Source organism: Mchenga conophoros, linkage group LG23 (assembly GCF_057382185.1).
Source record: "Mchenga conophoros isolate Kocher_MC1m ecotype Shallow Benthic linkage group LG23, M_conophoros_male_GT1.1, whole genome shotgun sequence".
NCBI classification, from domain to species: Eukaryota; Metazoa; Chordata; class Actinopteri; order Cichliformes; family Cichlidae; genus Mchenga; species Mchenga conophoros.
The window spans coordinates 19,272,236-19,283,755 of record NC_140547.1 but is presented as its reverse complement, the minus strand read 5'-3'; the positions used below and the strand labels follow the sequence as shown (position 1 = coordinate 19,283,755).

General features: G+C 39.0%; 1 protein-coding gene across 1 annotated transcript; it reads left to right on the top strand.

Annotated features, from left to right (window-relative positions):
* Positions 1-3,848: 3,848 nt before the first annotated feature.
* Positions 3,849-7,140, top strand: LOC146547080 (secretory phospholipase A2 receptor-like). The gene is made up of 4 exons (XM_085265419.1): positions 3,849-3,968; positions 5,455-5,762; positions 6,133-6,419; positions 6,514-7,140. The coding sequence occupies exons 2-4, from the start codon at positions 5,489-5,491 to the stop codon at positions 6,700-6,702; spliced, it is 750 nt and encodes a 249-aa protein (XP_085121545.1). The 5' UTR covers positions 3,849-3,968; positions 5,455-5,488; the 3' UTR covers positions 6,703-7,140.
* The last annotated feature ends 4,380 nt before the right edge of the window (positions 7,141-11,520 follow it).

Genomic DNA, 11,520 nt, shown 5'->3' with positions numbered 1-11,520 from the left:
AGGGTGTTGATGTCATTAGACCACACCCCTTCTCATTACAGAGATGCACATCACCTAATATGCTTAATTGGTAGTAGGCTTTCGAGCCTATACAGCTTGGAGTAAGACAACATGCATGCAGAGGATGATGTGGACAAAATACTCATTTGCCTAATAATTCTGCACTCCCTGTATGTCAGGTTCCGTCTCAGGCTCGTAGCCGAAAACTAGCTTTACTTTGTTGTCTCGGTCAACTTTGCTAGCGAGAGACAGAGAGAGGCGTTGAAAGACTGCTCCAACGGAACTTATTGTTTTCGGAGGAAAACACGAACACGGCGTACAGTCGAGTCTTAATAGCTTACTTACAACTGGGCTCGTCAGGCACTCTTTTTGGCTGCAGTGGTTATTATTACATTTACATGTTTCCAGCTCCCGCTTCTGGTCAGTGACAATTCGTACTTTTCTTCTCTTTTTCTCCCTACCTTGCTCACAGACACATAACAGGTACGGCAGTCCATTCTCCCCGCAGCATGGACTACACTGCCCATGATGCTACATTCTTTAGGGCTGTGCCTGTAACACTCTGCCTATTGCCTTCATATTAAATAACCTTTGTGAATAATTTTTTTTACAATATTTCTTCACGTCATCATGCGGGCCGCAAGTAGGGGTGACATTGGTCATGAGATTGAGACACAGGCACTACAGCCTTTTAATGCGTGTTTTGTTTGGGTTTCCACCAGCGTGGTGAAACGTTTCTCCCACAAAACGTTACATCCAGATGAACAGAATCAACTTTTGGACACAAAACACCATTAAGAATTATTGCTCCTTACCCTAATTTAATTTCTATTACATATCTCAAAGATGTTATAAATATTATAACTTTATGAATGGTATAAAAATATGACTGTCATAAATCTTTATTACTTCCAATCATAAATCATAGGGCCATTACGCATTCTTTGACACAAAGTATTTCACATCACCCTCTTGTGGAATTTAATTTTCACCATGATTTCAATAAAATATGAGATGAAATCTGTGTTTAGAACAGCTGTTCAGCTCACCACATGTCCAATAAATATGAGACTAACTATACAGTGACGTGACTCTATGCAGTCCTGTGAAAAACTTAAGCACATCCCATAAGTCAGAAGCGCAGGACTTAAAGTTATTGTTTTCTGTGTTCTGTGTTTATAATACATTTAATCAAAAAAATATTTTTTGCTAGTTTTCTGTGTTGGAAAATGTACACGTGGTAAATATTACAAGCACTAAAAATGATACTTGTCATCTTTAAATGCTTCAAATGGCTCACACGCCACAAATTCAAGCATCCTCTTTGTATTGGTTTAGGACTGCTAACGTCTCACAGTCACAGAGGGGCTTGTGCATGAATGAGCTTTGTGCTTCATCCTCTGTCTGTGATTTAACTTCAGTGTTTTCTTGAACTTATTAAAGAAAGGATCCAACACAACTCAGGAATCTCAATTTCAGCCTTTTTATTTTGTTCTCACTGTTTCTGTGATTGGTGCTTCTTATAGTAAGGCACTTTGCAGCGCTCCCAGTTCCGTCTCTCTGCTGCAGCTGCTCTCCTCCTCTTCCTCCTCCTCCCCCTCTCCGGCCTGGCCGCTACTGAAATAGGAAAGGCATAACTAGAAGATTCTCACCAGCTGCAAAACCCTGCCTTCCCTACCACCACGCCCTGAACCTACTGCTCAACTCCTTCCCTGCAGCCAAACCACCAACCTCACTCCACCACACTCTTATGTCACCTCCAAGCAGTAGTGATGACACTCATATATTCACATTTAGGAAAACACAGCAAAAGTGGAATCCATCTTTGAACGTACTTCACATATCATGTTCTTGTCACGTCATTTTAGGCTAAGTTGCATAACATATTTACTGTACGTAAGAGTGAAAATTAAGTTAGCAAGCAACCGAGTATACTCACAGGCTAGTGAATACACCTTCTGAATGTAGAGAACAAAGTTTTCATCCCGTCACACATAAAAACAAATGGAAATAAACTAATTTGGTTGAATAACAAAGCAAGGTTAATGGGGAAAAAATATGTCTACTGTAGTGACACTGAGGCATGGAAGGATTTGAATCATGTGAACTAAACATTCAAACTGGTGATAGTGATCATGATGTTTGTAAAAACAAAACAAAACAAAAAAACTTTAAAACACATCAGATCTCAGTGGTGAAACAAGTCATGCTGGATATCTAAAATAATATCGACGGGGTAATTTTTTAGCAATGAAAGGATAACAAATCATTGAATGGAAATGAAAATGGTCACCCTACAGAGCTCTAAACTAAAAGAAAACCCACAAATCAAAGTAAGAAATAATAGAGCAGGCTAGTCTATTTCACCGAAACTTCACTACAGTAACTCAAAATGTTACTAAGTAGTTTGTTTGGCCTTCACATGTCTGTATGCATGTCTGGCAACATTGGGGCATGCTCCTAATAAGATGATGGATTGTGTCCTGGGGAATCGCCTCCCAGATCTGGACCAGGGCATCACTGAGATCCTGGACAGTCTGAGATGCAACCTGGCCCAAAACGTAATGTCCCAGCGGTATTCTGTGGGATTTAGATCCCTTCATCCTGCACAAGCTGCCTGCATACTCTCACCACTGTAGCCCACTGAACCAATGTAGGGTCTAACAGTGGGTCCAAAGATTTCGTCTTGATTCCGAATGCAGTGAGGCTGCCGTTGCAAAGCCTGTAGCAAGGCCTGCAATTCTGCTATTCTATGATTTTTTTCATCAGAGACATTCACACCAGTGGCCTACTGGAGGTCATTTTGAAGCCCTGGCAGTGCTCACCCTGCTCAGCACTCCAGCTCTCCTAGAGTCCCTGTCCGTCTCCTGGAATCTCCTCCATGCTTTTGAGACTGTGCTGGAAAACACAGGAAATCTTCTAGCAATGGCACTTGTTGATGTGCCATCCTGGAGGAGACTCATCTGTGAAACCTCTGTAGGGTCCAGGTATTATCTTATGCTACCAGCAGCTAAATGCAAAACTAATGAAAAAACAGTAAGAAAAGATGAGGAGGTAAAAATGTGGCCTCCACCTGTAAAACCTTTCCTGTTTTGTGGGCTGTCTCATTGTTGCCCCTCTAGTGCACCTGTTGTTAATTTCATTAACAACAAAGCAACTGAAACTGATTAACAACCCCCTCTGCTACTTAATTAACCAGATCAATATCACTGAAGTTTAAATCACTTGGTACTATAATTAACTCATTCACTGCCATTGACGTCTATAGCCGTCAATGGCAGTGAATGAGTCAATGGGTTTAACTCATTCACTGCCAATGGCTGGCAGTGAATGAGTTAATTCTTTTGAGCAGTGTATAAGTTAAGGTAAACTTATTAAATTAATGAGGCAGTTAAAGGTTGTAAACCTTGAATGGAGAAAGTGCGGGACGTCCTGCTAATTGTGGTTTACCAACTTTGTCTTTCTCTGAAGCTGCTGTATTCACTGTTATTTATATTTACATATATATTTTTTTTAAAGATTAAACAATTGAAAATATGGTGTGCATATATTATACAAACACAAATATTAAAACAATGTTTGTACACTAACGTTTCAGAAATTTTTTTAAGGCATATGTGTCGTCTTTCACGCTATTTCAACAACACTCAAACACAAAAATCCTCACCTTTGACAGTTTTCTGTCAGTAGGTTGTGGTGGTTTGCATGTACACGATCCCTGAAGGCTCTAGAAAGGGACTAAGTAAATATCCAGAACAAATTGAATTTGAATGCTGCTGCTTTGCTTCTGATTTAAATGACTTGGGGGGGGGGGGGGTGCCACACCAGAGCTATCCATCAATTTAGTTGGGACATAGATGGCAGGTTTTGCATGAAGCTCTGAATCACCACTGGTATCTTTTCAGACTTGTTGCAGAGGGATCATAACCGGAGTGAATTTCAAAGCTTCCCTGCTAACATCTACCAAGGTAAGTGCTGCTGTACAAACAGGTCTGAGGAATGAATGGGAGAGACTAATATTTATAAAGAGATTAAGAGAAAACAGTGTGATAGCCACGTAAGTTTGGCTGATTTCAGTTTAAATCTGCTGAAACATTATGTTAAAAGCAGTTTAACTTCCTGAGACTAGCATGTATGCATGTACAACTCATTCTCTATTTTTTCTTTAGTCATTTTAGAGCAATTTCACTAAAACAACCATCTGAGACTTAGGTTAACACATTACGTCTTTGTCTGATTTTGATTTTGTTGTAATGTTTTACACTGACTGACAGCAAATAGTAGTAAAATTTATAGCTGACAAAATATGTAGTGAGCAAAGTGACAATAAACACAGCTCAACTGAAAGAGAACTGAATTGGTTTAACTCCTGTTTTCATGTCAGTGATTGAAAACCATGATTAATTAAACTGTCACATAGATATAGGAACAAGTATAGATAAAAAAATAATAATTAAAAAAGGCAGCTCATTAAAGAAGTATTCCTGTATAAACTGGACCACAGTCACTGTAGTGTCTGAAAGTACTTGGTGTCACACAACTCAACATAGTCTAACTAACGAGACGCGGAACCAAGACAGATCATGACACTTAATTGCTAAAGAGTTATTATATCTACATTTTTGAAACAGCCGTTTATAGAGGAATTAACCTGAAATAACCAAAATGCTATTTATGTCATCAAAGGGTTAGTAGGGATAATTACAAGAGGCTCTCAAGATACAGGTTGGCAGATACACAAGTTTAACTGACGCTGATAGCTCAACGATCCAGCGAAGACTAGTGCAGACTCGCCATCTAAGTGGTGCAGTAATCAGCTGGGATCAGTGGCTGGTGCGGTGATGAGCAGGTGTGTGGGCTAGCAGCGGGAGCCCGCAATGAGCGTCGCCGCGGCGAGAGAGAGAGTGAGAGAGAGCAAACAAACCACAAACATATTGCCCAATAGAGGATCGACCAGCGGGGCACAGGGACCATGACAATTTGTCATCAAAGATCCATTTAGACTGGTCTACACTGTTAGTGCTCTTTAAACATCAAAATAAACTAAAACTCAATATGCTGGGTCAGATGACCCAGGATCGTGACAAAGGGATCAGACACTGAACACAGTGTATGATCCGCCAAAGAAGAACAAAAAACCAAAGCTATCTCACTATTCAGTTTGATCTCACTCGCACTCTTATTTTGTAAATGTCATTACAACAATTTATTTAAATTAGTATTTCTATTGTTTTGTGTTCTTTTCTTTTTAAATAATAGGACATTTCACTTGAAATTTGAAATGTTTTATTGATTTCTTTAAACACACAAGCACCTATATCTGTGCAATTTACTCTAGTTGTGTTTAATGAAGAGTTTATTGTTCCCAGCATTTATCAGTAGAGCGTTATGTGGACACAGTAGACGCTGCTCTTCCTCACTATAAAATTTCTGTTCTGTGTCCTGTCTGTGCAGGCTTTTTGTCCACTTTTCTCCTGTGAAAAACACAATGACGAAGCACGTTGCCCTCTTGCTCATTCTTTTCCCCGTGTGTGGACATCTGCTGGACATCAAGTTTTATAATGACCCTTACGAGTATACCTGGGCAGATGCACTGGCATACTGCAGGGAGCACCACACTGACTTGGTCCGAGTGAGAACTGCAGAAGAGAATGAAGCTCTACAGCACTCTGGATGGATCGGTTTGTCCCGGAAGGATGCAACAAGTCCATGGAAATGGTCCAGAGGAGACGAAATAGCCAACTTCACACGATGGCACGGCGGTAAATTCTCATACTATGTTTTTTACTCCTTAGATGTTACAAGATCAAACTTACTGGTAATTATACCAAACTTATTTGCATTGTGACCTGAAATCAATTTGAGATATTTTGAGCATTCAACAATTTGAGTGGTGAGAAAGGATCAGATTTACAGTGTGGAGCAGTGTTGTCTACCACAGTGTTGACTGTAATGAGTTTCATGAAGTCCCAAACCAACTGTTTCAGCTGGAACTTCAGCAAGGAGGGTTTGTTAGACACATAAACACTGTACTGGTAAAATGATTTGATACTGAATCTAGTTGAATAGACCTTTAAAACATCTCTGAAATCCAGCCGTCTTTTTTGTCTATTGTACTTCGACTTCTTGCAGCACCAAACGACAATGAAAACTGTGTGAACAGAAGAAGCGACAGAAAATGGGAAAGCAAGAAGTGTGATGAAAAAAAAACTTTCCTATGTTATGAGGAAAAGCTGATTCTGGTGAAGGAGAATAAAACATGGGAGGAGGCATTAGAACACTGCAGGTCTCTGGATGGAGTGGTCACAGAAGATCCAGCCTCTTCATACAGGAACCACGGCTATGACCTGGCCTCCCTGATAACTCCAGATAACTACACCACTGCACGAGAGACCACAAAAGAGGCTACCACTGATGAGGTTGGGCAGTTTTCTGCATGCGCTTCTGTTGGTTAGAGACTCATAACTATACTTACTGTAACTTTGTTTGTTTCTCTTTGTTTACTGTTGGCAGGTGTGGACAGGCCTGTGTAACCTGGCTGGTGAGTGGCTGTGGGTGGGTGGAGAAGAAATGCAATATAAGGATATCCCAAAATGCCCAACCGAGGGCCTCTGTGGCGTCCTCGAGAAGAATGGTCGTTCACCCTACGGCATAAGAAACTGCCAGCAGAAAAGGAACTTTCTCTGTTCCAAAATGAATTAAGTGCTGTACTTAAGTAAAAATTTGATATATCTGTACTTACCTTTCCATCTTATGACACTTAGATACATGTGTGTCAAAGTAAACAGGAGAAATAATCCAAAGCAGACTCCACAGACAGGGTTAAACAAAAATGAACCGTTATTCAGGTATATGAGTGAGTCCAAAATTAGAAATTCCAAGAACAATGAGAACCTGACCAACACTTTACACTACCAGTTAAAAGTTTTTGAGTTAGAATAATTGTACCTTCATTCATGATGTATGTTACCAAGATATCAATTCATATAGTCAGTACATTGAAAAGGTGAGAAATAGTGATGAGATGTTTTCATACTGTTAGATTATACAATGACGATAGATTAATGCAAACCAGAAAAATCACAACGTCTTGTTATATGTGTTATTTTCCTAATGTAGTTGTGTGACATGTCAAGTAAATTCTGGACTATACATAATTTAAAAGTTGTCTCAAGTCAATAAAGATATTAAATAAAGATTAATGTGCAGTTAAGCAATTATTTGTCTTTATAAGCAGTGGTGAGGGAACCATATGGTTACTTTCACTGCTATGAGGCTTTTTTTACATCCTAAAACAGGCCGTCTTGTATTCCTTTTGAAAAGAATGTTTTACAGAATTCGAGAAGTACACTCTAACTACGTACATAGGAATTTGTTATGAAACAGCTGTGTGCAGGCAGGAGTGGTAGTAGGAGGACCCAGTGTGCAGACACTCGGAGGCGGAAAGTGAACTCAAAACAGCTTTAATACTGAACTCAAAAGGGTACCAAAACTAGGAATACAAAATACACTTACATAGACAGAAACACAGCTAGATAAGGGTAGATCACGACAGCGACAAACTGAAACACAGGGCTTAAATACACAGAGGGAGCAATCAGGGAATGGGCAACAGGAAGGAAACACAGCTGGGGCAAATCAGGCCACATCGATGCATTTACATGAGACACAGACTTTCAAAGTAAAACAGGAAACGTAACACAGACTGAACTTACAGACACAGGCTGTGTCCCAATTCAGGGTCTGCACGCTTGAAGTACACATTTTAAGTGCGATTACATCACTGCCACACGACGACGGCTGTCCCAATTCGAAGTGTACTCCAAATGCGCCGATTTCCCCAAATATCAAGCGTGGTCCGTGTCGCTACCCGATCCGTACCGGAAACCCGATCGGTACCCCGCATGCGCGAAAGGTGTCTACTTCCGGTCGTAGCGTTTTACGATAGTTATGGGTCTGTTAAGATGTTAAGAATAATAAGTATATCTTAAAATGTTTGCAATAATGAAGCATTTCAGTACAATGTAGACAAAAACGAAAAATAAAAAGAAAGTTATGGATCAGGACTCTCCGATCCTTACTGCGCATGTGTAAAGTCTGACCGTACAAATCGGGTCTACCCGATCCGTACCGCGCATGTGCAGATGTTTTCTTCTTCTTCTGTTCGTTTAATGGCAGTTTACTCTCCAGTATACGAGGATACCGCCACCTGCTGACCGAGCGAATGAACCCTATTATAAACTGAATTAACGTGATTTCAAATGCGTGTTAAATTTGATTTAGCGATAGTCGAGTGTGTTTATGCTTGTCTGTGAGGAGAGGATTGTTGGAATAGTGATGATGATGTCCTCTATCACTGTCAATTGTCAGTAAACACTTAATCTGGCTGATGAATCTTCATGTGACACATTGCTAAGTCAATATTATTAAGTCTGTAATTAGGCGCCATTCTTCTTATTTTACGGCGCTGTTGTTCAATCGGGGGACGCTCTCTGTTGAGGAGAAAAGCATGAATTTGTTTGTATACGGATTATCCATTGTTTAAATGTCCCGGGCAGTCGAAAAGGAAGCAGAGCTGTTGAGAAATGCTAGGAGCTAACTGGGCGCTAACCGTATCATTCAAATATATTGAATGTCGCAATGTTGGCAAAGAGAGGAAGTGACATAAGATTTGCGCATGCGGGGTACCGATCGGGTTTCCGGTACGGATCGGGTAGTTTTGTTTTTTTTTTAATTAAACTTTATTTACAAAAAACAGTTTAACATACAAGGCACCATCATTAATCCGATTATGTTACATCCTCGGTTGAGCATTATAGCAAAACAAACAAACAAACAAAACGAACAAAAAAACCCCCAAAAACAACAACAATAAGCACAAAGTTAAAAGAGTTAGCACAAAAATAAAGAACAGTCATTGAAGGATTCGAACCAAAGGCAAAAACTAACGTGCAAAAAAAGGGCAGTCGTGATTATAAAATAGGGAGTTTTTTGTTTTTTTTAACATAGGTTAAACTCTTTAAATAAAACAACAAGTTTATGGGCTTTCTTGTTATTCACAAGTTTCAGCGATTTAGCCCAGAGTCTAAAGTCATTCAGCCATCTGTTTATACATGGTTTAGCTTTAAAGTATCTGCATTTGTGAATAAAAAATTTTCCCATTAACAAAATCGTCCTAATCAACAGGTCAAAATCTGCATTCTCAGCAAGTATTCCAAATTTTATTACTGTCACCGTCAAATGTGGTAACTGAATTCTCCTGGACTGTAGCCAGCTCCACATGTCAGTCCAGAAGGAGTGCACTGATTCACAGTTGAAAAACAAGTGATCCAGACTTTCAATATCATTTTCACAAAATGTGCAGGCGTTCACATCTAAATTAAATTTCCGTCTTAAGAATTCATTGGTTGGATAAACCTCATTAATGATTTTAAAGTGAACCTCTTTTGCTTTAGGGGAAAGAGGAAGTGAAATATACTTTTTTCTTATCGCCTTAACCTCCATGGTCTCAAATTCTTTAAGGATATAATTTCTTTTAACCGGATTAGGAAAAATTTCGTTTATCAAAATATTCCTGATCACTTTGTTTGTAAACCTGCTGTCACCAAATTCAACTCCAGCTATGCAGAGCTGCCTCAGTCCAGGAGAAATTTTAGAGTGCACAATATCTTCTTTTATCATTGATCTCAAAGGGACTGGAATGGCTTTCACTAGGGATTTATATCTCTTAACAGTACATCTTACATCAAATTTCTCACAAAACGTCTCATGCTTTAATAAGACCCCATTATCATCCATAAAATGAGCTACAGCCCAAATCCCTTTAGATCTCCATTCATCCACGTACACAGATTTCCTACACAAACGAATATACCTGTTGTTCCATATAGGGGTATTGTGAGGAGTAAAGTTATGTTTGTAGATTAATTTCCAGTAGAGAAGGACCTGCTGATGGAAAGCTGAGAGTTTAACAGGTAACGAACTGCAATCAAAGTCACAACGTAACAAAAAGTCTATTCCACCCATTTTGCCAAAAATCACACTGGGAATAATGTTCCAAAAGGAATTTTTGTTCCTAATGAAAGATCTTAACCATTTCAATTTTAGTACACCATTCATAACATCAAAGTCAATGGCATTAGCCCCACCCTCTTCATAATTCTTAATCATATCATTTTTCTTTATATAATGACATTTGTTCCTCCATATGAACCTAAAATTAAGATTATTTATAGATTTAATTAGTTTTGGAGATATGGGCAGAGAAAAGGCTGGATAGATTAGTCTGGATAGACTGTCCATTTTGGTTAGCAAAATTCTCCCAAACAGAGTTATGTCCCTTTGCAGCCACCTGTTTAAAATAGACTTACACTTTTCTATATTGGTACAGATATTCTTATTTTCAGTTGATGTCTTATCCTTGCAAATTACAATGCCCAGATACTTAACCTCTTTTTTAATCTGTATATTATCTATTGCTTGCAGGGTACACTCATGCAGAGCTAGAATTTCGCATTTATTAATATTCAGCTGTAGGCCAGAAGCTTTGGAGAAATGGTTGATCGCCTGTAAGGCTAAAGGAATCTGGTCTTCATTTTTTAGAAACAGGGTGGTATCATCTGCGAGCTGACTGATTATTATCTGTTCACCCATCACAGTTAACCCCTCAATGTGACTGTTTTTAATCAAAATAGACAACAGCTCAGCAACCATGATGAACAGAAGTGGTGAGCTGCTACATCCCTGCCTTATCCCTCTATTAACCTCAAACCTTGAACATGTACCATGTTCTAGCAAAACAGAGCTGTTAATGTCATTATATAGCATCTCTATAACATTGACAAATTCCTCTCCAAAACCAAAAGACTGCAGAGTTTTTAATATGAACGTATGTTCAACTGAGTCAAAAGCTTTGTAAAAATCCAAGAACAGGATGTATCCTCTCTCTTGGATTAAGTCACTGTATTCAAGGAGATCCAAGACCAGCCTAATATTGTTATGAATTAGTCTTCCTTTCAAAAAACCTGATTGTGTTTCACTGATGATGTTTGAGATGCCTTTCTTTAGCCTCTCAGCTACAGCTCCAGACAGGATCTTATAGTCAGTGTTTAGTAAGGTGATGGGTCTTAAATTGTCTAAAATTCTTTTATCCTTGCCCGATTTAGGAATCAGGGTTATCAACCCTTGTTTCGTGCTCGGCATCAGTTCTCTTTTCTCTATCGATTCCTTTAATGCATCAAACAATAAAGTTCTTAGGTCCTTCCAGAAGAATTGATAAAAATTAGTAGTGAGTCCATCTGTCCCTGGGGACTTGTTTAATGCCATTTTCATGACCACCAAATCCAGTTCCTCAATTTTAAACTCTGAATCACACAGATCTTTGAAAGGCTTGTCAATACATGGGATGAGATTATGAATCTTATCAAAGAAACTATCAGAATCAGCTGCTGAATATTCTGAGGAGTACAATTTGGAATAAAAAGTGAAGACTTCCTTTTCAATCTTTCTGAAATCTTTACA